The sequence below is a fragment of the Ictidomys tridecemlineatus genome, chromosome 5, assembly GCF_052094955.1.
Source record: "Ictidomys tridecemlineatus isolate mIctTri1 chromosome 5, mIctTri1.hap1, whole genome shotgun sequence".
Lineage (NCBI taxonomy): Eukaryota > Metazoa > Chordata > Mammalia > Rodentia > Sciuridae > Ictidomys > Ictidomys tridecemlineatus.
Window position 1 is genome coordinate 9,102,110 of NC_135481.1, and position 26,000 is coordinate 9,128,109.

Sequence of the window (26,000 nt, forward strand, 5' to 3'; positions counted from 1 at the left end):
GAAATTCGCAAACCCAGCAAACAGGGAGTAGTCCAGGCAGTTGCTGGTGTTGGGAGGGCGAACGGGGAGGGGACGTTTAATAGTCCAAGACCTGGGATGTCAGACGGGGCCATCCAGACAACAAGCACTGCCCGAGTGAGAGCCATGCAGAGAAGAGGCAGCAGGCTGAGCAGACTGAGCAGATCCGGGAATGCGGCAGGACCCAGGGAGTGGAGGGCGTTGAATGCCCGGCCACGAGGTCACCGCTCCTCCTATTGGCGAAAGGGGCTGGGAGGAGCTTGTGCCCAGGAGTGGGGTCTTGCCTTTGTCAAGCCATCTTGCTGGAGAGGGCCGGGACGCGCAACGCAAAAAGAGGACCCAGCTCTGAGTGACCGGAAAAGCCCGAGACCTTCAGGCGGAAGTAACGGCCCACAGCGAACCAACTCCCGGCGTGCGCCACGGTAGGAGGAGCCGGAAATTCCGGGCGCAAAGACTGTGGGCCTAGCTGCGCGACCGCTGCCGAGGGGGCGGGTCCGACCCTTTCAGGGCAGCTGATTGGCCGATCCCCGGAGAGGGTGGTGGCAGCGGCGGCGCGTGCAACTGTCACCTCAGTCCGGTGAGTGCTGAGTTCGAGTTCGGGTCTTGCCGGTTCTCGATTTGCCCCTTATCGTCCGTCTAAGGCTCCTCTGGCCTGTCCCGCTCTCCGGCTCCCGGGACGGCCCTTGGAGAGGCAGAGCCAGGCCAGGGCCTCCCCTTTGGCGTGTTTCCGCAATTATGTACAGGCTGTCCGGCCAAAACCCCTGAGGGACATTTTTGTAGGAGAGGGGCCAACCATGCAAGGCCTAGATGACCGCATTGCTAGAGAAGGGCATTGCGGGGCGGTGGCGGGGAGTACGGCCGAATGGAGCAGGTAAAATCACTGGGCAGGAGCCCGGCACGTGGGAGTAGGGAGAGACGGAGGACTCGTGGAGGCATCGGGGATGAGGAGGGGGACAGGAAGTGGGCCTGGGCGGGTCAGATCTTGGGGAGTTAGTGGAAACTAGTGGAGGATGAGTCCACGTGGGACGCAGTCTGAACACTTGTGGACGGAATCTTCCGTGGAATGCGCTGAAAGAATAAGAGCCAGCAAGGATGCCCTAAACAGGAAGGTGTAGGGACCCGCCCTAGTATCCGAGGCATCAGTTTTAACGATTTTGTGGTTCTTGGCAAAGCGGGAGCTAACATCAAGCATGAAGCCAGGCGCGGTGGTACACGCCTCTAATTCAGCGGCTCGGGAAGTTGAGGCAGGAAGATCTTGAATTCATAGTCAGCCTCAGCAACAGCAGGCACTAAGCTACTCAGTGAGACCCTGTCCCGCCCCCCCAAAAAAACAAAATTGGGCTGGAGATGTGGGCAGTGGTCAAGTGCCCCTGAGTTCAATTCCCACTACCACCACAACAATAAAGAATGAAAAGGCCTATTGAAGATGCTTTGGGGAGCTGGGGCTGTGGCTTGATGGTGGAGTGCTTGCCTAGCATGTGGGTGAGGCACTGGGTTCGATTCTCAACACCACATACAAATAATTAAAATAAAGGTCCATCAACAACTTAAAAAAAAAAAAAGATGCTTTGGATTTGGTCTTTTATTAATTTTTTTGCGTGCTACTCCTCGGTAAATCCGGGGCCTGATTCATCCTCAGCAAGCACTACCACTTAGCTTCGCCCCCCATTTTGAGATAATGTCTTGATAGGCTGACCTCAAACTTGCATCCTTCTGCCTCAGCTCCCTCAGTTGCTGAGATTACAGGACTGTGCCACTGCTTCCAGCTGAATTTGGTCATTACTTTAAGACCCAAAGATAATTTTTAAAGAATTATTTTTTTTTCAGTACTGGATATTGAACTCTATAATTTGGTAGATTCATCCCCCATTACCTACCCTTTTCCTCCTGGTCCCCTTTTATTCTATTGATCTTCCTTTGATTATTTTTTTTTTTCAAAGTGAAAAAGTAGGCTTTTTTCAAGTAAGAAGAAGAAAACAGCTCTCGCCAGTCATTAGGGAACCTGATAGCAGGTTGCCAATTCAAGGGTTAATGTAGCAACCAGGTAGTCCTTTGATTTACAAGAGCTTCTCCCTACCTTTCCCCCTTTATTTTTAAGTTCTAGCTTCCACACATGAGTTAAAACATAACCATCTGGGCTGGGGTTGTGGCTCAGCGGTAGAGCACTTGACTAGCTCAGATGAGGTCCTGGGTTCGATCCTCAGCACCACATAAAAATAAATAAATTGATTAAAGATATTGTATTCAACTACAACTAAAAAAATAAATATTTTTTAAAAACATAACCATTGACTTTCTGAGTTTGGCTTACTTAAATTCTATCCATTTTCCTGCAAATGACATATTTCATTCTTTTTTTTTTTTTTTTTTTTTGTACCTGGGATTGAACCCAGCAGCACTTAACCACTGAGCCACTTCACCAGCCCTTTTTAAAAATTTTATTTAGAAACAGGGGTCACTAAGTTGCTTGGGGCCTCACTAAATTGCTGAGGCTGACTTTGAACTCAAGCAAACTTCCTGTTTCAGGCTCCCCAGCTGCTGGGATTACAGATGTGGCTCCCATTTCATTCTTATTTATGGCTGAATAAGAATCCGCTGTGTAGCTGGGTGCTGTGGCCCACGCCTGTAATTTCTGTAATCACAGCTGCTTGGGATGCTGAAACAGGAGAATTGTGAGTTCAAAGCCAGCCTTACCAACTGTGAGGTACTAAGCAACTCAGTATAGATCCTGTCTCTAAATAAAATACAAGAAATAGGGCTGGGGATGTGGCTCAGTGGTTGAATGCCTCTAAGTTCGATCCCCAGTACCCACCCCCCCCCAAAAAAAAAATCCACTGTGTATATCTACCACATTTTCTTTATCCATTCATCTGTTGATGGACACCTAGACTAGTTATATAATTTGGTGTTGTAGATTGTGCTGCTTAAACATGGATATGTGGGCTGGGGGTATAATTTAATTGGTAGAGTGCTTGCCTCACATGCATAAGGCTCTGGGCTTAATCCCTAGCACCACACACACACACACACACACAAAAAAAAAAAAAAAAAACAAAAAAACCCCAAACGACAACAAAACCCATGAATATGCATGCATTGCTATAGTATGTTGACTTTTATTCTTTAGGAAAAATACTGAGGAGTGGTACCACTGGGTCATATGGTGATTCCATTTATAGTCCTATGAGGAATCTCTGTGCTTATTCCCATAGTCCAATAAGCACACCATTTTTTTGGGGGGGGGCGGGGGAGGTACTGGGAATTGAATTGTGGAGCACTTTAGCCACTGAACCACATCCCCAACCTTTTTTTTATATTTTTATTTTAAGATAGGATTTCACTAAGTTGCTGAAGTTGGCTTTTAACTCATGATCCTCCTGCTGCAGCCTGCTGAGCTGCTTGCATTACAGGCGCATACCATTGTGCCTGTCATTCTCAACCACAATTTTTGAAAATTTCCTTTAAAAAAAATCAACCAGCACAGTGGTACATGCCTGTGAGTCCTAGTGACTCTGGAAGTTAAAGAAGGAAGATTGCAAATTCGAGGCCAGCCTCAGCAATTTAGTGAGGCCCAAAGCAGCTTAGTGAGACACTGTCTCAAATATAAAAAGGACTGGGGATGGAGCTTAGTATTAAAGAGCCCCTGGGTTCAATCCCCAGTATCACCCCACCCCAGTCAAATGCTTCAAATTAAGAAAGATAAAATCTGATATCAAGTGTGCAGTAGAAAGTATCTCATTGGAATCTGATGGGATGACACACTAATCCCAGACACTAGAGAGTCTAAGGCAGGAGTATCTCAAGTTTGAGGCTAGTTGGGCAGTTTAGCAAGGCACTACCTCAAAAAATGAAGAGCTTGGGATGTAGTTCAGTGGTAGTGTTCCACTGGATTCAATCCCCAGGACAGAGGAAAAAGAAAACAAAAACAATTCAATGGCCAAGTGGAAGTGTATGGAGTCTTATTTATTTATTTATATTTATTTTTTGTGGTACTGGGGATTGAACTCAGGGCCTTGTGCATGCTAGGCAAGCACTCTACCAGCTGAGCTATATCCCCAGCCCCTGGAGTTTTATTTTTTACTATGGAATTTCTGGAATGAGCTTGTTCATTTTGGTGCTGAGAGCAGTGGGACCTGGTATGGGTAGTTTAGTATTGGTGGTACTCTCTGATTTGCACCAGAACTGAAGGGTGGGACCAGTTCAGCTGTGTGAATCAGGTTTCTCCCAAATGTTCCTGTTTTCTTATAGTGTGAGGCACGCCTTTAACCTTTGGTGAGCTCTTAGTCTACCCAGTAAGCACTTCATTCATAGGAATTTGAATAAAAAGTGAATTTACTTCTTTTCCTTTTCTTTTTAAAAACATTTAAAAAATTTTTTTATACTAGATATAGGTACAACTATAACCCCAGGGGCGCTTTATCATTGAGCCACATCCCCATCCCTTTTTATTTATTTTAAGACAGCATCTTGCTCAGTTGCTTAGTACCTCACCAAATTGCTAGGCTGGCCTCGAACCTGCAATTCACCTGTTTTAGCCTTCTGAGTAGCTGGGATTACTGGCCTATACCAGCATGCCCAGCATTTTACCTCTTCTTCTCCACTTCCATCGTTTAGGGCCCATAATGGGGAGTCTTGTCTCCCATGTGACATACACTCCCTGTTTCCCTATTGTACCATGTGTAAATTCTTTGGACTAGAGTAGATGGCATTCTCTTTTAGGCAACCTTCCACACCCTAACCCTTTTTCAAGTGAGTCTCACATAGGTAACCCTGAAACCTGAAACCACTCAGCCCCTCAAAAACAAAACTATAAAATGAGAAAGTAACTGTTAAGTTTGGGGTTTTTTTGGCTTCTCCTGCTTCCTCTAGGGGTGCCAGAACATGTTTCTTATAAAATTTATATTGACAATGTTATTGAATGATGGCCATTTAGAACTACTCAGGAAAAAATTAGAAGCTTGGTCACATAACTAGATGTCCAGTGGTAAAGAATGAACAACAAGTTGAGTGCGGTGGTGCACAACTATAATCCCAGAGACTTGGGAAGCTGAGGCAGAAGAATTGCAAATTTGAGGCCATCCTCGGCAACTTAGGCCTTAGGCAGTTTAGTGAGATCCTATCTCAAAATACAACTGGGGATGTAACTCAGTTGTAGAGTGCCCTTGAGTTTGGTTCTCAATTAAAAAAAAAAAATGAATGACAGTTCATGGTTATGGGAAACAAAGGGATGATTTGATGATGGAATAATTTTTTTAATTTATTTTTTAGTTGTAGTTGGACACAATACCTTTATTTATTCATTTTTTGTGGTGCCTCACACACACTAGGCGAGTGCTCTACCACTGAGCCGCAATCCCAGCCCCATGATGGAATAAATTTGCTTAGTGATTTATATTAGGTTTATGCATTCAGAGCTATCATGATCATTATCAGAATATCATTAGAAAATAACATTGTTAATGCTGATATGTAACTCATTTACCTTTTAACTTCCTTTTTTTCACTATGGAAAAAATTGTGATTTTAGATGAAGTGGTATATTTTGGGAAGGTAGCCATCATGTTACATCACAACTGCCTGTATACCCAGGATGATATGAATGAATGAACCATTTTCTTTCTTTCTTTTTTTTTTTTTTAATAGAGAAGATGGAAGAGCTGAGTCAAGCCCTGGCTAGTAGCTTTTCTGTGTCTCAAGATCTAAACAGCACAGCTGCCCCACACCCCCGCCTATCCCAATACAAGTCCAAATACAGTTCCTTGGAGCAGAGTGAGCGGCGCCGCCGGTTACTGGAACTGCAGAAATTGTAAGGATGCTTTAACTCCTTGGCTTCTTTCTTCATTCTGGGAGATGAGAATGATTCAGGGGTGTCTAGGCTTGTCTCTACAGAACCTTTCAAAAATAAGACTATTTGTAGATTGATCTTTCTGCCAAAAGATTTGGGAGGGTAAATCTGGCAGAGTTAGGTATCCTTAGTGTTCAGATTTTAGGAAAAAAAGAGGAAGTAGGAAGAGACTAAAACTTGAAAGAAAAGCTCAATTATTTGGTTAAATTTTGCTGTTTTTCCTGGCAGCAGTATGGAGCTTTGCAATTTAGGGACTTATGAAAGCCACACCTAGACTTCCACTCCCCACATTCTCGGGGCTGCTTATGTGTGGCTTCTCCCACGCTCTGAATTCTGGTATTGGTGTGGTCTTCCCGTCTGCATTTACCCCAAATGTTCTGTGGAGCCCTTGGGAGTTCAAGACAAACAATTCCTTAGGGAATCTGAGGAAATGTCTTCCATACTCTTAAGTGTAAGTGCCAAAATGAACAAACAGGGGAAGAGAGCAGAATAGAAGTGTTTGAGGTTGGGCTGTTCTGAAGACAGGACCTGTATTTTATTCTCAGTGTGGTGTGTGCCTCTTCTGGATCATAAATTAAGCAATTAGGGACTGGGAGAAACTATTAACTACTGCAGTTTCCATAGAGTCTGTATTTTGTCCAGTGCTGCATCCCTGGATGTGTTTGACAGAGATGGTTCCCTATGTCTCCTCAGTTGCTTGCAGATTACATTCCGAGATCACTCCTATTTTCCTCTCCTCTTTTCTTCCTTCCTCCCTGTCTGTCTCTGTTTCTTTCTTTCTTGGGTCCCATCCCATATCTCATTATCTATGTACAAATATTCCAAAATCCGAAACATTTCTGGTCCCAAGCATTTCAGTAAGGGATACTCACCTGTATGTGTTTATTGTTTCTCCTCAATTAAAATACAAGCATGGAAGTATAGGCAGGGCTCTGTCCTCATCTGTTCCTGGAAATGCAAGAAGTGGAAATGTACCCTCCCAGCTGATGAAGTCCAGGTAGAGGGGGAGTAGAGTGGGGCTAGAATGTGAGAGTAAGAACCAGCAACTGGCTGGCTGTGAGAACTGGGTAGGGAAGCCCAGCCTTGCTTCACTCTAGACCATTTGCTTTCTTCCTCTGTGGGTCCACCTAGCACCAATGTCAGCCTGGGTCTGAGTTTCCCTTTTGGTGGGCAGCACAGAAGGAAGCCCCTGACTGAAGAACAGAGTCAAAGATCAGAGAAGACAGCTGAAGATTTGAAGGAATATCCAGAGAACAAGGCACAGAAGTATGGGGACTAACATGGCAGGCCTGGAGCCCAGAACTAGTTTCATGTCCCTCTTTGTGGCCCACTCTAGCACAACAGGAAGAAATAATCCTCCCCTTTTTCAATTTTACTTTATTATTTTAGAGTAGGAAATATATTCATTCATGTAGTTCAAAGTGTGTAGAAGAATACATGTTGAAAAACCTCCCTCCCTATTTTGTCCCCTAGTTGCCCAGTTTCTTTCCTGAACTATTAGTTTTCTTTCCAAAGATATTCTGTGTAGATATGAGCAAGTGTGTTTGATTGTATGTATAAATTTTTTTTTAATTTTAATTTTTTACAATGCTGGAGATTGAACTTCATGCATGCTAGGCAGGTACTCTACCACTGACCTATACCCATTATTATTATCAATATTACTTATTATTTTTGGTACCAGGGATTGAACTCAGGGACACTTAATCACCGAGCCACATCCCCAGCCCTTTTTCATATTTTATTAGAGACAGAGTCTTGCTGAGTTGCTTAGGGCCTCACTGAGTTGGTGGACTGTCTTTGAGCTAGAGGTCCTCCTGCCTTAGACTCCCGAGTTGCTGGGATTACAGCGACTGTGCCTGGCTTATTATTATTTTATATTATGTGTGTGTGTGTGTGTATGTGTGTGTGTGTGTGTGTGTGTGTGTGTGTGGAGGTGGGTGTTGTAGAGGGACACAATACCTTTATTTTATTTATTTTTATTTTTATGTGGTGCTGAGGATTGAACCCAGTGCCTCACACATACAAGGCAGATGCTCCACCACTTAGCTACATCCCCAGCCCCATCCCTATTATTTTTAAAATACAAGTAGTAGTGTACTCTACACTATTGTATATTTATTTAATAATTTTTTTTGAGAGCTTCTATATCAGTTCATAAAATGCCATATCATCCCCTTTTATGGTGCCAGATATTCCATTGGTTGTTGGTTTACATGTAACCTAATCACTCCCCTACTGATGGGCATCTGGGTAGTTTCCTTCTTTTGTGATTATAAACAATGCCTAGGAAATAACCACAGATATACATCCTTTCACACATGTAGGAATATATCTGCTGATTTTTGTTCTTGAAATAAAAGACCATTGTGCTTCAATATGTTCTCTCAGGTATGCAAATTCGAATGAATGGGCATGAACATGTGAATTTAAGAAGAAACCATCTGGGTGCTATCGCACATGTATGTAATTCCAGGGACTCAGCAGGCTGAGGCAGGAGGATTGCAAGGCCAGCCTGGGCAGCTTAGTGAGACCCTGTCTCAAAATTTTTTTTTTTTTTTTTTTTTTTTTATAGTTAAATTTTTTTTTTTTTTAAGTTCATTCTTTTTTTTTTTTTTTTTTTTTTTTTTTAAGAGAGAGTGAGAGGAGGGAGAGAGAGAGAGAATTTCCAACATTTTTTATGTTTTAGTTCTCGGCGGACACAACATTTTTGTTGGTATGTGGTGCTGGAGGATCGAACCAGGCATGCCAGGCTACCGCTTGAGCCACATCCCCAGCCCCCCTGTCTCAAAATTTAAAAAGACCGGGAAAAAAAAAAAAAGAGAGAGAGAGAGGAGTAAGAAGAAACCAGGTAACCAGTTGGGTGCTATTGTGGTTGCACATTGCAAGTTCAAAGCCAGCCTCAACAACTTAATGAGACCCTGTCTCAAAAATAAAAAATAGGTTGGCTGCAGTGGCTTACACCTGTAATCCCAGTGGCTCAGGAGGCTGACGCAGGAGGATTGTGAGTTCAAATCCACCCTCATCAAAAACAAGGCTCTAAGCAACTCAGTGAGACCCTGTTCCTAAATAAAATACAAAATAGGGCTGGGGGTGTGGCTTAGTGGTTGAGTACCTCTGAGTTTAATTCCCAGTATCAAAATAATAAATAAATACTAGAAATGAGGCTTAAGGCTCAATGGTAAAGTGCTTGTGTGAGGCTGGGTTGAATTCCCAGTACTGTTTAAAAAAAGAAAAATAGGAAAAGAAGAAAACAGTTATGTTGGTTCACTGCCTCAGTGGTTTAATTCTTACATTGCTATAAGGAACTCAAGTTTAGGAGGTACATTTCCAAATCAATTTTAAAAACTTAGGTTCCAGAAATTGCTTTTTCTAGCCTCATAATTTCCCAACCTTTCTAGAACATGTAGTTAAAATAATTATAATAATAAAGTAAAAGATAAAATTGTAAACTAAGTGGCTCTTCTTTTTTTTCCCCCCAAATATTTATTTTTTACTTGTAGTTGGACATAATACCTTTACTTTATTTATTTACATGTGATGCTGATGATTGAACCCAGGGCCTCACATGTACTAGGTGAGCGCTTTATTGCTGAGCCACAACCCCAGCACTTAAGCGACTCTTTTTGAAAGTTAGAAACTGAAGAGAGGCCTGGCTTCTCCTCTGAAAGCTGTGTAAAGTGGAAATCCCCAGAAGCTGTCCTGTTTTAGATTTCTCACTGCATCTCATTGTTTCCTCTCTCTCATCCTAGGGCCTTTGGAAACAGTGTCTGCCAGGCAGGAAATGTCAGTTCTCACCTGGGGTGGGTGGTGTGAGGGTGGGCTCAGCCTATACAGTTAGTGAACGTTGCAAATTCCTTTAAATATCTTACTTTTTCCATTCTTAGGAAACTCAGAGGAAGGCTGTGTCTGTTCAGGGGGGTTCCCTATTTAGGATCTATGAGGAGGCAGCCATTAGTTTGGCTTTGCAAAGGAAATTCCATTTTTCTTACTCCCACCAAAATCCCCAAGTTGCTCCCAAATCTGGAGCCTTTGAATTAAATGAAATCTTTTTCATTATAGGATGTTTCTGTCTAAAATGTAACAGCTTATTTATTTATTTATTTATTTTTTTGGGGGGGGGGTGGACACAATATCTTTATTTTTATGTGGTGCTGAGAATCGAAGCCAGTGCCTCACGCATGCTAGGCGAGCACGCTACCACTTGAGCCACATCCCCAGCTCCTCCTTTTTATTTTTGATTAACACAGATTAATTGTACATTCTACTGGCATTCAGTGTGATATTTTCACATATGTGTGTAGCATGCATTGATCATGCCCAACCTCTTTTTTAATTTGTTCATTTTAGTTATATACAACAGTAGAATGTATTTTGATATATCATACATATGTGGAGTATAACTTCCCATTTTTGTGGTTGTACATAGTTACAATGGTCATGTATTCATATATGAACATAGGAAAGTTATGTCTGATTTATTCTACTGTCTTTCCCATTTCTATCCCCCCTCCTTTTCCCCCAGTCTCCTGTCCAATCCCATGAACCTCCACTCCTCCTCCTCCGTTGAGAGTCAGCATCCACATAACATGGATTGGTTTATTTCACTTAGTATGATATTCTCTGGTTCCAACCATTTATCAGCAAATGCTATGATTTCATTCTTCTTTATGGCTGAGTAATATTCTGTTGTGTAAATATACCACATTTTCTTTAATAATTTTTTTTTTAGTTGTATTTGGACACAATATCCTTATTTTATTTATTTATTTTAATGTGCTGAGGATCAAACCCAGGGTCTCACACGTGCTAGGGGAGCGCTCTACCACACATTTATCACAATTCCAGCCCCCCACATTTTCTTTTTCCATTCATCTATTGAAGGGCACCTAGGGTGGTTCCATAACTATTGTGAATTGAGCTGCTGTGAACATTGATGTGGCTGTGTCATTACAGTATGCTGATTTAAATCCTTTGAGCCTATGTCTTTTTTTTCATTCCAGGAAGCGGCTGGATTATGTGAACCATGCCAGGAGACTGGCTGAAGATGATTGGACAGGGGTGGAGAGTGAGGAAGAAGACAAGAAAGATGATGAAGAAATGGACATTGACACTGGCAAGAAGTTACCAAAACGTTATGCGAATCAAGTGCGTGGTCCAGAGATGATTAGACCCACCTTGTCCCACTTCCTGTACAATGCAGTCAAAGCCCACTGAAATAAATGCTACCATAAAGAGAGGGGGGTGAGCCCAGCTTGGTAGTGCATGCCTGTGATCCCAGCAACTTGGGAGGCTGAGGCAGGAGGATTACAAGTTTTGAGGCCAGCCTGGCAACTTAAAAGACCCTGTCTCAAAAAATAAAAAGAGGTAGGAATATAACTCAGTGGTAGAGTGCCCCTGGCTTGAGTCCCCAGGACCAAAACATAATAGTAATACACAAATAAATAAATAAGATAAAATCAAGTACCTTATTCATCCCTGAGGTGTAGCCTCTGGATCATAATAGTTATGAAACTGGAAGGAGATGGGTAAAGTAAGGAAAGGAAGAGGGCCCTACCACCTTGGTCCAGGAAATGAGATAGTAAGCCCTGCACTGATGTAGGTGATAGCACCGAGGAGAGAAGCTGAGTCCCAAGTAAGTGGCTTCCATCCAGTCAGTTGTGCAGGAGACTGGCTCAACTACTGTGAGCACCCTGGTAGAAGTCCCCTCTGCTGGCTTTTCTGTTCTTTTACTTGTATATGTATTGTGCATGTAAGACATGAACACTTTGTCCTTGTAACATTTGAGCAGCAACCCTGCTTATAATGGCATTTTTTGTGTTCCCAGTTGATGCTCTCTGAGTGGTTAATTGATGTCCCTTCAGATTTGGGACAAGAATGGATTGTGGTGGTGTGCCCTGTTGGAAAAAGAGCCCTTATTGTGGCCTCCAGGGTGAGTAGCTGCCTCCTACTCTCTGTTAGCCGGCCTGGTGTATGGTGGGAGGGATTTTTTGTGCTTCATTTTTCTTATCTGCTCTGGCAGTTGTGCCTGGAATGGGGCTTAAAATGCTTTCCTGCAGGAAGGATATGTTGAGAGCCATCTTGGGCCAATTACACCCCTGCACAATGAAGAAGTAAGAGGGTAAGGAGACCTGGATGCCTGACAAGAATTGTTGCTTTCTCCCCACAGGGTTCTACCAGTGCCTATACCAAGAGTGGCTACTGTGTCAACAGGTTTTCTTCCCTTCTGCCAGGAGGCAACAGGAGAAACTCAACAAATGCAAAAGGTATCTACATAAGATGCCTGCTTACTAAGTAATTTTTTTTTAACCCAGGATTGAACTCAGGGGCACTTAAACATAGAGCCACATCCCAGGCCTATTTTGTATTTTATTTAGAGACAGGGTCTCACTGAGTTGCTTAGTGCCTCACTTTTGCAGAGGCTGGCTTTGACTTGTGATTCTCTTGCCTCAGCCTCCTAAGCCACCAGGATTACAGGCATGTGCCATTTTGCTCAGCTTGTTTACTAAGTTTTATATTCAGTTCAAGACAGTGTCTGTTGCTTGGCTAGTTGTTAAGGACTCACTTTGAAAGCATACTTAAAACTGCACATAGATACTGTACTGATCCCTGAACTCAGGCTCTCCCATTCAAAGTCATTCCTCCTCAGTTGTAGAAGAGATACAGCCCTGAGTCCTGCTGGGCAGTAAATCTCTGAATTAAGGTCAGCATGCCTTTGGATTTCCATTATAAGATGACAGATGCAGATTTTGGGGTAAAGATCCTGAGAGAATGTCATGTATCATGGTACAATCACTGCTGGGCTTCTCTTTTGAATTCCCTTTCTCCTTTATCATTGACCCAAATTTATCTTCTCCTGCCTGGCCTAGCTGACCAGACTAAGATAAAGGTAAATAACTTGTCCATGGCTATAGTTTAGCCCTTGACTTCCCTCTGTGACCATCTTATCTCCTTAATTGGATTATAAATTCCTTAAAGAGGAGACTATTTATAGTTAAATTATAACAAAGCATCTAGAAACTTAAAAAGTTATTGTAAGCTGGCTCAGTGGCACACATCTGTAATCCCATCTTCTTTCTGAGGCAGGTCCGAGGCCAATTTGGGCAACTTAGTGAGACCCTGCCTCAAAATCAAATGAAAAAATAAAAAATAAAACAGTTAGAGACATAGCAAACTAATACTGCAAGGCCTTGGGCTCAGTCCCCAGTAATGGAAAACAAACAAACAAACAAAACAAACAAGTAGTTGTAAACCAGGTGTGTATTACCATTTACTAATATATCTACTTGGGAGTCTGAGGCAGGAAGATAACTTTAGCTCAGGAGTTTGAGACCAACCTGACAACATAGTGAGACCCATCTCAAAAAAAAAAAAGAATAAATTAAACTAAAATTGAAGATAACTTGCTTTAAAATTTGAGTTTGTTTCTGTAATGTTCCAGTTTGTCTAAATGTTCAGAATTCCTGCTGGGCATAGTGGTACATGTTTGTATCTTAGCAACTCAGGAGGCTAAGGCAGGAGAATCACAAATTTGAGGCCAGCCTCAGAGATTCAGCAAGACCCAGTTTCAAAATAAAAATAAAAAGGGTTAGGAATGTAGCTCAGTGGTAAATTTTCCCTGGGTTCAGTCTCTAGTACCAAATAATTAAAAGTTGAGAATTCCCACTTGAGTGAAGCATTGTCTTGATTCCTTTTGACCTGTGTATCCATGTCACCCTTAACCCATTAAGATCCTAAGTTTTCAATTCCATATAGGATGATGAACATAATGGGTTAAGGTGTACCAGGTAGCCAGAAGGGGCCGTGGAGAATGCTTTCCCTAATGAATTGTTAGTTCTATTGCTAACTTGTTGCAAGCACTGAGTATTTATCTAGAATGGGGTTCCCTAGATTGTGGTGGAGGGAACCCTGGTTGGAAGTGGAACCCTGACTTTCTGCCTTTTGTCTCCAGAGTACACCATTCTGGATTGCATTTACAGTGAGGTGAATCAGACCTACTATGTTCTAGATGTGATGTGCTGGCGAGGACACCCTTTTTATGACTGCCAGGTAAGGATTGATACTCCCCTCATGTTTTTTTCTGTCTTTTCCTCTCCAGGAAAGTGGCTCAGCGTGTGGCTTTGATACGTGACCAACTTCTTGGTGTATACAGGATGTGGTATATCAAGAACATTATCTAATGCTCCCTGCATCTCTTAGTGTTTAAATCAGCTTAGTTTTGAAAAAGAAATAGGAGGAACCAAGGGAAGGATAGCAGTTCTTGCAAGAAGGAAAAACAGCAGAAGTGTAGGCCAGGCCTGTAGCTGCTGTAGCCACCCCCTCACCTCTCTCCAGAGAATAGGAGGGTGACTGTAGAGAAGACTGTGGAGCAAGGAAGATGCCACCTTGTGGAGATGGGACCAGGAAGAGAGGGTGGAATGCAAGTCACCGTCAAATAGACCCCTGCAACCTCCACTCCTTCACCAACCACATCCTGACCCTGAAGATGCCAGGGCCTCCGTGATATCATAGAAAGCCTCAAATCTCAAAGGCTCTAGCTCTACAAGGACAGCTTTCCAAGTGAGAAGAGGCCCACTACTCCCCCTCTAGTTTCACCTTCCCCAACATTTTCTCACTTTGGTGCTTCTTGTGACTGCTGTAGTGATCAGAGTGAGGCTGGATGTGCACTAAGCCTCATGGCTGTTAACATCACGCCCTGTGTTGTCTCTGTTGTATAGTAGTACTCTTTTGCTCCTTGTTAATTAGTTTTTCATATTAGTATTCAATATGTGGACTTTAGACCAGGCATATCAGAAAGTTGTTAGAAATGCACATTCTCAAACCTACAGAACCATGAGGTGGGAGTGGGCCTGTAAGTTTTAACCAGCCTCCAGGTGATCTTCATGAAGGCTCAAGTGTGAGAATCACATTGTTATCATAAGCTGTTTCTTTCCATAGGCATTACCTCACAGTAGGTTTCCAAATCTTGCCAGGTGGTGCCAGAATTCTCAAGTGATCCTTAAACATTTGCAGTTAGGATTTGTTGTTTTGTTTTGTTTTTGTGGTGTTGGGGATTACAACCCAGGTCCTTGTGCATGCAAGGCAAGCACTCTGCCAACTGAGCTATATCCCAGCCCCTAGCAATTAGGATATATATTGCTAAACACTTTGTGGCATTAATGCATTAAATCCCTTGCAGTAATCTGTAAGGCAAGTATTACTATTATCCTTGTGTAGATATGAAAAACTGAGATCCTCAGATGTTAAGTACCTTGCCCAAATACAGAGGCAAGATTACACCTATGAATGTAAATTCGGTCCAGCACATGTCTTCCTTTAATTCTGTTGGAGGATGTTTCATCACAGCCTACAAATTTGGTAACTAAAACCACCTGTATTTTTATAATATAAAGAAAAGATGCCTAGAGTAGTTCAGTTGTGGAGTGCCTCTGGGTTCAGTCCCCAGTTCCACCAGGGGAAAAAAAAAGGCTGTATGTGTGCTTTTTATTTTTAATTTCCAAACAGAACACAATTTGAAAGAATGATAAAGTTCAACTTAAGTATAGAAGGATACATGTCACTAATTCAGAGAATAAAATAGTTTCTGAAAAGTTTCAACTGTATCATAGTTTCTAATAGTCAGGCCTAATATAAAGAAGAGGGGTTACATAATGTTCTTTGGAGTTGAAGAGTCCTAGGTCACACATTATTTTCTCTGTGTACCTGGGCAAGTGACTTAACTTCTCTTATCCTCAAGGGTCCTCACCTATAAAATGGAGATAATGTGATACAACTCCCAGAGGGTGATTGAAGATTAATTATATTATGTGTGTAGAGCCCTTTTCATGAAGCCTGATAGAAAGTAGGCCTTCAGTGATAAATGTTGGCTTTGTTGCTATTAATAGCCCTGTTGAGTTTTAAGGAAGAAAATCTTGAAATATTTGATAATCTTCTTGCTGACCTTATGGTTTTAAATGAAAGGGGGATAATGACAGAAGGGAATAGGTCTTTGTAAGTCAAGTGGCTATTTAGAATTGGGTGCCCCCCCCCCTAAAGAGTTTGAAAGAGTTTGAAATGATGGGCTGGGGTTGTGGCTCAGTGGTAGAATGCTTGCCTGGCATGTGTGAGGCACTGGGTTCAATCCTCAGCACCACATTAAAATAAAATAAAGATATTGTGTCCACCTAAAAACTAAAAAATAAGTATAAAAAAAAAAAGAGTTTGAGATGACCAGTATTTCGTCTTTCTATATCCCTTTTCTGTGCAGACTGATTTCCGATTCTACTGGATGCATTCAAAATTGCCGGAAGAAGAAGGACTGGGCGAGAAAACCACGCTCAATCCTGTAAGACTTAGTGTTAGGATCAGAGAGTTCTTTATAGGGATAAGGATTGATCTGTTATCTAAGTATAATCATTCTAAATGAAATGATCTTTTTTCCTACTTTTTTTTTTTCCTTTTGATTCCAGGGATTGAACCCAGGGTGCTTAATCACTGAGCCATATCTTTAAATCTTTTTTACTTTTTTTTTTGAGATAGGGTCTCACTAAGTTGCTGAGACTGGCTTTGAACTTGGGATCCTCCAGCCTCAGTCTCCCAAGCCACTGGGATTACAAGCATGTGCTACCATGCCCATCTTTTCCACATTTTTTTTTTTAATAAGAGGCTCTGAACTCTTTTTAAAAAATATCTTTATTTTATTTATTTATTATTATGTGGTGCTGAGGATCGAACCCATTGCCTCACATATGTGAGGCAAGCGCTCAACCACCGAGCCACAACCCCAGCCTCCCCTGCTCCAGTCTGTGTAGTTTTGATTTGCATTTCCCTAATTGCTGTTGATGTTGAATATCATATATTTGTTTGCCATTTGTATTTCTTCTTCTGAGAAGTGTCTGTTTAATTCATTTGGCCATTTATAAATTGGGTTATTTTTTGGTGTAAAATGTTTTTGAGTTCTTTATATATTCTAGATATTAATTTTCTGTTAGAAGTCTAGGGAGCATAAGCTGGGTTGTAGCTCAGAGTAGAGTGCTTGCCTTGAATGTGGAAGGCCCTGGGTTTAATCCTCAGCACCATATAAAAAAATAAAAATAAAAAAATAAAAGTATTGTGTCCATCTACAACTAAAAAGTATTTTTTTAAAAAAGTGTAGGGAGCAAAGATTTCTCTTCACATTCCTAATTCTCTCTCCACATTGAAATGATCTTTTTTGAGTCAGCATGGTACAATGAGAAGAGTATGGACTTAACAGTCATCCAGATTTGAATTCCATTTGTGTTTTTAATAATTACTAGGGTTAGAGCTGAGGTGTAGCTTAGTTGTAGAGCATTTACCTAGCATGCACATGTCCCTGGGTTGGATCCCCAGCACTACAAAAACAAAACAAATCAACCCAGACCTTATCATAGACCAGTTCAGTAAGAATTTCAGAGATTGGCTTACCTGAGATGAATGAATAAATAAATAAATAAATAAATAAATATATATATATATATATATATATATATATATTATTATTTTTTATTTTTTTTTTTTGGCCAGTAATGGGCATTGAATCCAGGGGAGCTCTCCTAGACTTTTTTATTTTGAAATGGTGTCTCTAAGTTGCCCAGACTGTTTTCAAATAGGCGATCCTCCTAGTCAGCCTCTGGAGTTGCTGAGGTTACAGGCATGTACCACCATTGCCTGGCTTGCATTAATAATTTTTAAAAGCTCCTTTGATTCTCCACCTCCTTCCTCCCTCCCAGATGATTGTTGTGTGTAATGGAAGGTTGGGAATCTTTGAGGGAAGGTGGTTGGGAGCAGATAGGGAAAGATGAGACTGAAACTTCTTTTTTTGTATATTGCTGGGGATTGAACTCAGGGCCTTGTGCATGTGAGGCAAGCACTCTACCAACTGAGATACGTCCCAAGCCCCTGAAAACTTTTTTGATAGAGTTTTTCTATTACTATAACCAATCGCATTTGTAACTTATACTAACTATTTGTTTTAATTTATATTTCAGTTTAAATTTGTGGGACTAAAGAATTTTCCTTGTACTCCTGAGAGTCTGTGTAAGGTGCTATCTATGGATTTCCCTTTTGAGGTAATGAGACCATTGTCATTATTGCTTTCATGATTGTAGGGTACAGAGAGACTTAGTTACATGAGATCTTAAGATATCTTTTGCTGTATCAGAGCATTAGAACAGTGCTGAAAATGGATTCCTGGGAAAGGATGTTCTTGCTGCCCTTTAGAGCTTGAGTTCCACCCCTGCTAGATAATCTGAATGCCAGAGCCAGAGCTGCATTAAAGGACAGATCATCCAACTCCCTCTGAAAACTGAGGTCTGTAGAGTAGCAAGGTTTTCCATTCCTAGGTCCTTCTGTGTGCCTCTTCCTGCTACAAGCATAAGAAATAGGCCTCTTGTTTGACTGCCATAGTGGTCATAAAGTGAAAGGTCATCTGTGACTGACCCAAACAAATGTTTGAATCTCTAATCCTCTTTTGGCCAAAGTATAAATGGCACTACATGCTGAGCAGTGGTGTGAGAGCAGGGTGACCAAATCATCCAATTTTAACAGCACTTACCCTGTTACATCTCTGAATATTTCCTGACCCCAGACGCTCCTTGGTCCTGGGCAGTCTTTCTTCATCTTTAGAAACTATAGTTACTCACTCCAGGCTCAAGCAAAATTTCCTTTTCCCATCACACCATTTAAAATTCTGCCTACTCACCCCAAGTATTTGTTTGAACTGTCTATAATTTTACAAAAGGATCACAGCTTCCTGAATGAGGAAATGGCACAGGCTGAGTTGCCTTCATTTCTGGAAGTCAATTAAGAAGGTGATAGGAACACTATCTTTATTTATATCCCTTATACCCTAGTGGCAATAAATGCTTTTTAGAGATGAGTCACTAAATCATGGAAAAGAAAATATGGGCCTGTAGGAGGTCTTCCCGTTGAGAAAACTGAGTTTCCCAGAATATGGCTTGCAAACATTTTAGGGGAAGGTTTAGGCAGCTGACAGTATCTGGGGAAGCAGGGCTTCTACATAGCCTGGTCCCTGTGCTCAGCAGTTCTGCACTTCAGAGGACATATCTAGTTTCCCTGACTTTGTTCATGGGGGCCTCAGCCTGAACACAGAGACTGTGGAGTAGTGCAAAATATCTGGAATTTGGATACAGAGGACCTGGGCTCAAGTTGAATTTCTGCTTTATACTCACCGTGTGTTTCAGGGAGATCCTCAGAACTCCCCAAGCCCTAGTAGCTTTCTCTCAAATACTCTTTTGGTGGGTAAGAGGGTGAAATAGTGGATAGGAAATCATTCTGTAAATAGGAAAATGCTGTTTTATGTTTTTCTTTTCTAAATTTTAGCTTTTAGACCATTTCTTTATTCAGAGAAACTGTACATGTTAGAAGCAAGGACTCTTTTCCTCTGAATGCAGTAAATGTACACAAGAGCTGCCTCTGTGTGTCTAGGCTCTCTTGGAAGAGAGATGTGGCCCCAGATGTCATTGTGATCCCCAATTTCCCCTCTTTTAGGTAGATGGACTTCTCTTCTACCACAAGCAGACCCACTATAGCCCTGGAAGCACTCCCTTGGTGGGCTGGCTGCGCCCATACATGGTGTCAGATGTTCTTGGTGTGGCTGTGCCTGCTGGACCACTAACCACCAAGCCAGAATATGCTGGGCACCAGCTCCAGCAAATTATTGAGCACAAGAGGAGCCAGAAGGAGGGCATGAAGGAACTTCCACACAAGACCTCCGAGAATGGGCACTATGAGCTTGAACACCTGTCTACCCCCAAGCTGAAGGGTCCTTCCCATAGCCCAGACCACCCTGGAAGTCTCATGGAAAACTAAAGAGGGCAGCTTCCTTTAGGTCACAAGATGGGTCTTAGCCCCAGAAGGAAGGCTGGAGAAGAAGACAGTGACAATAACTGGTGATTTCTTTTTAGAATGGAATTTCCAAAGGTCAGTCTATCTGGAAGCAGCTTATCTCCTATCTGAAATGCGGGCTCAAACAGCAGAGGAGGGCCCAGGTTGGGTGGATTTAGGTTGGTTTGAACAGCTTCTACTGTGATTAAACATATTTCGGATCCACAGTGTAAATATATATAATTCTTAAGAAAGAACTTGTTTGTGATTCTTAAATTTTAGACAGCCTTAAATCTCCATCACTTCCCTCACCCCGGACTACTAACCATGACTATTCAGGTCTCCCTATTTCACCCTTTTTAGCACTCCAACATTCTGTTGAGTTTCAGTTGCTGCTGTTGGTAACGGCATTTTCTGAAAGGTCTTACCAGGAACTGCAATTCTTGGTATTTGAATATGTTCCCTCTTCTGAGAAGACAAGTGTGATTTTCTTTGGTTTAGACATTGCCAAAGATAAAACACTGATGGGGTTCATTCCTGCCACAGATGTTTGAGCTCCTACCAGGAGATGAACCTGAGATGTCAAGTAGGTTTTTGAGGTGGAAAACTTGGTTCCTGACTTTGAGGAGTGCCTAGTCCAGTCGGAAAATATACCCATCAGTGTGTCGAGTGCATTGAGATGGTGACATGATTACTTCAGCACAAAAAGGCACACAGAGGTTGCAGGAAAGAACAGAGCAGGTAAATCAGGAGGTTAGAGCTGGCTCTGCAAAAGGGCACAGTGTGTTCTGCAGACCAGGAGGAGAGGAGTTCTTCAGATATTGGCACTGTGCAACTATACTCCTCTGGAGCAGGGCAGAACTTGCTCTGGAAACTGGTTTAGCATGGCTTAAGTGTAAAGTAGGATTGGTAAGTTTGGGAGAGGAGGCTGGAGAGAGATGGGAGGCTTTAGGTTTTATGTCATGGGTGAGAGGGAGCAAAGGAAGAGTTCTGAGGCCAGATCCCTTCAGATCTGCGTACTAAAGCTCTAGTTTGTAAGTGGAAGATTGTGTCTAATACTAACCATTGCTGGGTGTGGTGGTACAGACCGGTAGCTTGGGAGGCTGAGGCAGGAGGATTGCAAATTCAGGGCCATCTTTAGCAATTTAGTGAGACCCTTGTCTCAAAATAAAACAAAAATAGAGCTGGGGATGTGGCTCACTGGATAAGTGCCCCTGGGTTCAATCCCTGGTACCAAAAACAAACAAATAAAAAACAAACAAACAAAAAAACCCCAAAACCACTAGCTAGTTTGTGCTCTGTTTTTAGGAAGTGTGTCCCCGTTCCCATGGGTCTCTTTCTGCTCCCCACCCAGTTCAATTTTCTAAGACTTCTCTTCTTGAGCAAAAGAAGTTCACCATTCCTTCCAGCAATAATAGTGTCAAAATTTCAGAAGGATCCAGTTCAGATCTTATCTGACATCAGAGTTCCCGTTGAGTCTATTAGTTCTGAAAACAGATTTGGTCAGCAGCAGTGGTTAAGCAGAGCCTAATTACACCAGTTCTGCACATCCAGTGGAACTAGACCCAGTACTGGCTTTTAGACATCTTCTGAAGGTGACTCTGCAAAATTTGAGAAGGAAGAAGCTCTCATTTCGCCCTCACCCAATGATGATCCTGCTGGCTATAGATTCAAGCATTTGCCTACATCAATAAGCTCTTTAATGAATTTAGGTCAATTTTAAAATTGGGATACAGTTCCTTTTGCCAAGGAGCATGTTGTAGACTTCCTAGATGTTTAGTCTCTATTTGATGATTTTCTGAGTGTTCTAACCTGGGCTCTTAGCAGTCAACTTTATTAGTTCAGGGGCTGTACATGCTAGTGTCAGTAGCAGCTTGGTCAGACTGTGCTCAGAAATAATGAAGCCTGAAAGGCCTGCTTTCCCAAAGGATTCTCTCTAGAAATAGATGCATGAGTTGAACACATCAGCCCAACTTATCAAATACAACTTGATATTGTTGAATGGTAGCTTGAAGGACTTGTCTCAGAGGAGTACCCCTTATATTTTTAACTGAGGATCCAGTTTTATTGGCGACTGGATAGTGATAATTGGTCATAATTTTTTAGGGATTATAAAATCACATTTGCCACTTATTCTTTTTTTTTTTTTTTTTAAAGAGAGAGTGAGAGAGGAGAGAGAGAGAGAGAGAGAGAGAGAGAGAGAGAGAGAGAGAGAGAGAGAGAGAGAGAGAGAATTTTTTAATATTTATTTTTTAGTTCTTGGCGGACACAACATCTTTGTTGGTATGTGGTGCTGAGGATCGAACCCGGGCCGCACGCATGCCAGGCGAGCGCGCTACCGCTTGAGCCACATCCCCAGCCCTGCCACTTATTCTAAAGATGGTTGTGTTATATGGGTTGCAATGATAGTATCAGTTTTTTGGCCACCTTTCTGAGCAGCTCTCACCATCTTTTTTTGTGGAATCATCTCTTCCCCATCCATTATGTAATGGATGGGGAAGAGATGATGGAATAACTGATTTCCCATAGCCAAGTATAAGATTCATGATTCAAGATGGTCCAATCACATGTTACAAGGATTTGTGTCTTCAGCAGAGGACCAAGGAGTATAAATCAGTTGGAATTCACTGATTTTGCTAGGGTGTACATTTCTTGTTCTTGCTATGAAAATTGAGTATCCAGTAAATCCTATCTTACTCAAATTAGCCAGAGCTATTATCTGGGTTTATAAGAATCCTAAGTGATACCATTTACCAGTGTGGCCTACCTTACTTGCCTTGGTTGGAAGGCCAGCTTGGCATGAGTTAACATTAATTTTAGGTTTGTAAACTTCATTAGGTTAAGGAATACCTAGAGAACTGGTAAAGCATTATTTCTGTGCATCTAGAGGAGGTAGTTGACAGGGGAGGATGCTCAGATGTGTGTGGGGGTGGGCAATGTACAATCAGCTGGGGACCCAGATAGGACAGAAAGGCAATTTTCTCTCTTCTGAAGCTGGGATACACTTTTATTCTCCTGCTATTGGGACATCTGAACTTTAGGCACTTGGATTTTGTGGACTCTAGGACTTAACACCAGTGGCTCTCTAGGTTTCCAGACTTTGGACTTGGACTAAGCCACATTGCTTGGATACCTGATTCTCCAGTTTGTAGATGTCCTGACATGGGATCTGTCAGCGTCCATAATTACATGAACCAATTCCTCTAATAAATTCCCTCTCCTTCCTTCCTCTCCCCCCTCCCTCCCTCCCTCTCTCTCTCTCTTTCTCTCTCTCTCTTTCTCTTCTATTGGTTCTGTTTTTCTGGAGACCCCTAATTTAGTTAGCAAGGTATTACTAGTTGAGATTTTCTACTTTGCTTCAAGTGTCACTTGAACCCTTGCACCTTGAAAAAATCAGGCTTTGCAACCAGTAGCTACAAAGCAGTGATGGTGATTCTTTTATTGTTAGCTCAGAAAATCTCTGTGGTTCCAGAGGTTGCATGGAAGTTTGTCATCCTGCTCTGCTTGTATTTGGCATTGATTTATCCCTATCTGCTGTTGCTCCACTTGTTCCCTTCTTACTCTTGTCTCAAGCCATTGAAATGTGATCTTGTTCCCACTATTGCGGATGCTCTCAAGTGACAGTGGCCTTCTATTTTCTAAATCCAAGGGACATTGCCCAGGTTTTCTCTTATTTAAATTCAGCTGCTATTTGCTGATGCCTTCCCCATCTTAGTTCCATCTCTGAATCTATTATTCCAGATAATAGGAATCTATTATTCAGATGGAATCTGTTATCCATCTGCCAGTCAGTCATCTTTCAGTTACTTCAAACTCAGCATGTCTCAAAATGAACTCATAGTTTTCTTTCCATCCTCCTCAGTCATGCTCTACCTGGGATCCTTGTCCTCATTCATGGCACTTACCCTAGGAACCTGGGAATCATTCTGATGATTCCTGTTCATTTCTTTTCATACCTAGTGAGTCACCACATCCTATAATTCCCACCTCTTTCTTCTTCAATTCCTTTATGATTTAAGGCCGTCATCTAGACCTTCATCATCTCCCCTAGAATCTTTTTCACTAGTCTTTCTTGCTCTAATCTGTCCCTGCCATGATACAGTAGTCTTTTGTAAGAATGCAAATCTGATCATGTTATTCAAAGGACATCCCATTGCCTATAAGGCACATGTGAAACTTCTCAGCCTACCATGCAAGTTTCTTCATGACCTGGTCTTAGCATCTCTCTCCAGCCTTATAAGCTCTCTTGCCTCCTTCGCTGCCTGCTTTTAAGTGATGCTGCTTTACAGTTCCCTGTACAGATACCTACCTGCTTTATACCTTTTCTTTTTCTTTCTCTCTTTATTTTTTAATATTTATTCATTTTTTCTTAGTTCTCGGCGGACACAACATCTTTGTTTGTATGTGGTGCTGAGGATCGAACCCGGGCCGCATGCACGCTAGGCGAGTGCGCTGCTGCTTGAGCCACATCCCCAGCCCTTTTCTTTTTCTTTTTTTAAAATTTACAGTACTGGGATTGAACCCAAGGAAAATCTACCACTGAGCTATATCCCTAGCCCTTTAAATTTTTTTTTTTTTAATTTTGAGTCAGGAAGGGTCTCACTAAATTTCTCAAGCTGGCCTTGGACTTGTCTTCCTGCCTCAGCCTCCCAAGTTGCTGGGATTCCAGGTGTGTGTCACTGAGGCCAGCCTGTTTTATGTGTTTCATAACTTCCCCAACACTATCACTTCTCTAGTGAATATACCTACTTACCTTTGAAAAACTCCACTCAAGAGTTAACTTTTGCCAGGCCAAAATCAGCTCCTTGGGAGGCTGAGGCAGAAGGATCACAAGTTCAAAGCCAGCCTCAGCAACTTAATGAGTCCCTAAGGAACTTAATGAGACCCTGTCTCAAAAAAAAAAAAAAAATAGGGCTGGGGATGTGGCTCAGTGGGTAAGCATCTCTGGGTTCAATCCCTGGTACCAAAAAAAAAAAAAAAAAGTTTAACTCTTTAAATGTTTTTAAAACTCATTTAAACTCATTTTACTCTTTAAATGTTTTTCCTTTATAGGCAGAATAACCATTCTCATCTTTGTGCTCTCTTAATCCACATAGTTGGCTTACATGGTGATTATATTATTTGATCACACTAACTTATTCACCTATGTATTTCCCAAATTTAGAGAATAGTCCTAAAGGTCATCTAATCTTCTGACACCAGTTTTAAGTTTGGGTGTCCCCTAAGACCCACCCTTAGATTTGATAATTCACCGGAAGGGCTCACAGACCTCATTGAAAGTCGTTATAATCATGGTTCCAGTTCATTACAGTGAAAGGAAACAGTCAAGTCAGTTAAGGGAAGAGAAACACAGGGCAGTATCTAGGAAAGTTCCAAACTCAGAGCTTCCAGTTGTCATTTGTTCCCTCTGGTGGAATTATGGACGGCTAATTTTCCCAGTAACTATGTATAATACTTGCATAGTATTACCAACCAGGGAATCTCACTCAAGCTTTGGTGTCCAAAGTTTTTATTAGAGCTCAGTCATGTAGAACAATGTAGGTTGTCCCCCACAGGGCTGACCTCTGTCTCCAGCCCCTCTATAGTCTAGCTGATAATGTGTGATCCAAAGTTGCCCTCCTCTTCAGTCACATTGTTAGACTATCCATTGTGGCCTAAGGCTTCCGGGTAAACAAAGATTCTGTTATTGGGCATGTCATTCCAAGGATTTAGAGGTTATTTCCCAGGAGCCAAAGACAAAGGCCAGACCTCTCTTTGGGCAAGATTAAGTTATTAGATTCTAAGTTCCATGAGGTCAAGGACCTGCACTTACTCATATTTAATGATTCCCAATGCCTGCCATTATGTTCTCTGGAGGAGAGCCTCTCCCCACCCGCTGCTACAAAGGAGAGTGACCCTAGACAGACAGCTGAATGGAGGTATGTGCCAGGTGCTAATATGTGGTTGGACGCTGCAGATTTCTTCTTTCTGTAGAGCTGGGGAGTGAACCTAGGGCCTTGTGTATGCCTCACTAAATTGCCCAGGCTGGCCTAACTTGGAATCCTCCTGCCTCATTCCTTGGACTAGATTGGATTATAGGTGTGTGCTACTATGCTGTTTAATGCTGCGTACTTCTAAAAACAAGAATTATATCTAGTTCTGTGAGTGTGATTAAAAAGATAGCCTAGCTGAGATGGCTGCACACATACAGAATCCCAGCAACTCAGGACACTAAGGCAGAAGGCTCACAAGGGCAAGGCCAGCCTGGGCAACTTAGCCAGACCCAGTCTCAAAAAATAAAAAGGGCTGGGGA

At 42.1% G+C, this 26,000-nt stretch overlaps 1 protein-coding gene across 4 annotated transcripts; it reads left to right on the forward strand.

Moving 5' to 3' along the window:
* Positions 1 to 325: 325 nt before the first annotated feature.
* Positions 326 to 19,965, forward strand: Snupn (snurportin 1). 4 transcript variants are annotated; one of them, XM_013358355.4, is made up of 9 exons: positions 326 to 595; positions 5,667 to 5,824; positions 10,867 to 11,011; positions 11,691 to 11,795; positions 12,033 to 12,129; positions 13,815 to 13,912; positions 16,110 to 16,187; positions 17,851 to 17,931; positions 19,373 to 19,965. In XM_013358355.4, the coding sequence occupies exons 2-9, from the start codon at positions 5,667 to 5,669 to the stop codon at positions 19,691 to 19,693; spliced, it is 1,083 nt and encodes a 360-aa protein (XP_013213809.1). In that variant the 5' UTR covers positions 326 to 595; the 3' UTR covers positions 19,694 to 19,965. The 4 variants fall into 4 exon arrangements, with proteins under 4 accessions (XP_013213809.1, XP_013213807.1, XP_013213805.1 ...); XM_013358353.4 differs by having other exon boundaries at positions 328 to 595; positions 5,662 to 5,824; XM_013358351.4 differs by lacking the exon at positions 326 to 595 and adding an exon at positions 602 to 889 and having other exon boundaries at positions 5,662 to 5,824.
* The last annotated feature ends 6,035 nt before the right edge of the window (positions 19,966 to 26,000 follow it).

Excerpts from the sequence above, each read along its gene's own strand:
- Snupn (XM_013358351.4), top strand. The coding sequence starts at position 826 with ATGACCGCATTGCTAGAGAAGGGCATTGCGGGGCGGTGGCGGGGAGTA. Across the intron at positions 11,796-12,032 it reads CCCTTATTGTGGCCTCCAGG|GGTTCTACCAGTGCCTATAC; the intron begins GTGAGTAGCTGC and ends TTCTCCCCACAG. Across the intron at positions 17,932-19,372 it reads CTATGGATTTCCCTTTTGAG|GTAGATGGACTTCTCTTCTA; the intron begins GTAATGAGACCA and ends CCCCTCTTTTAG.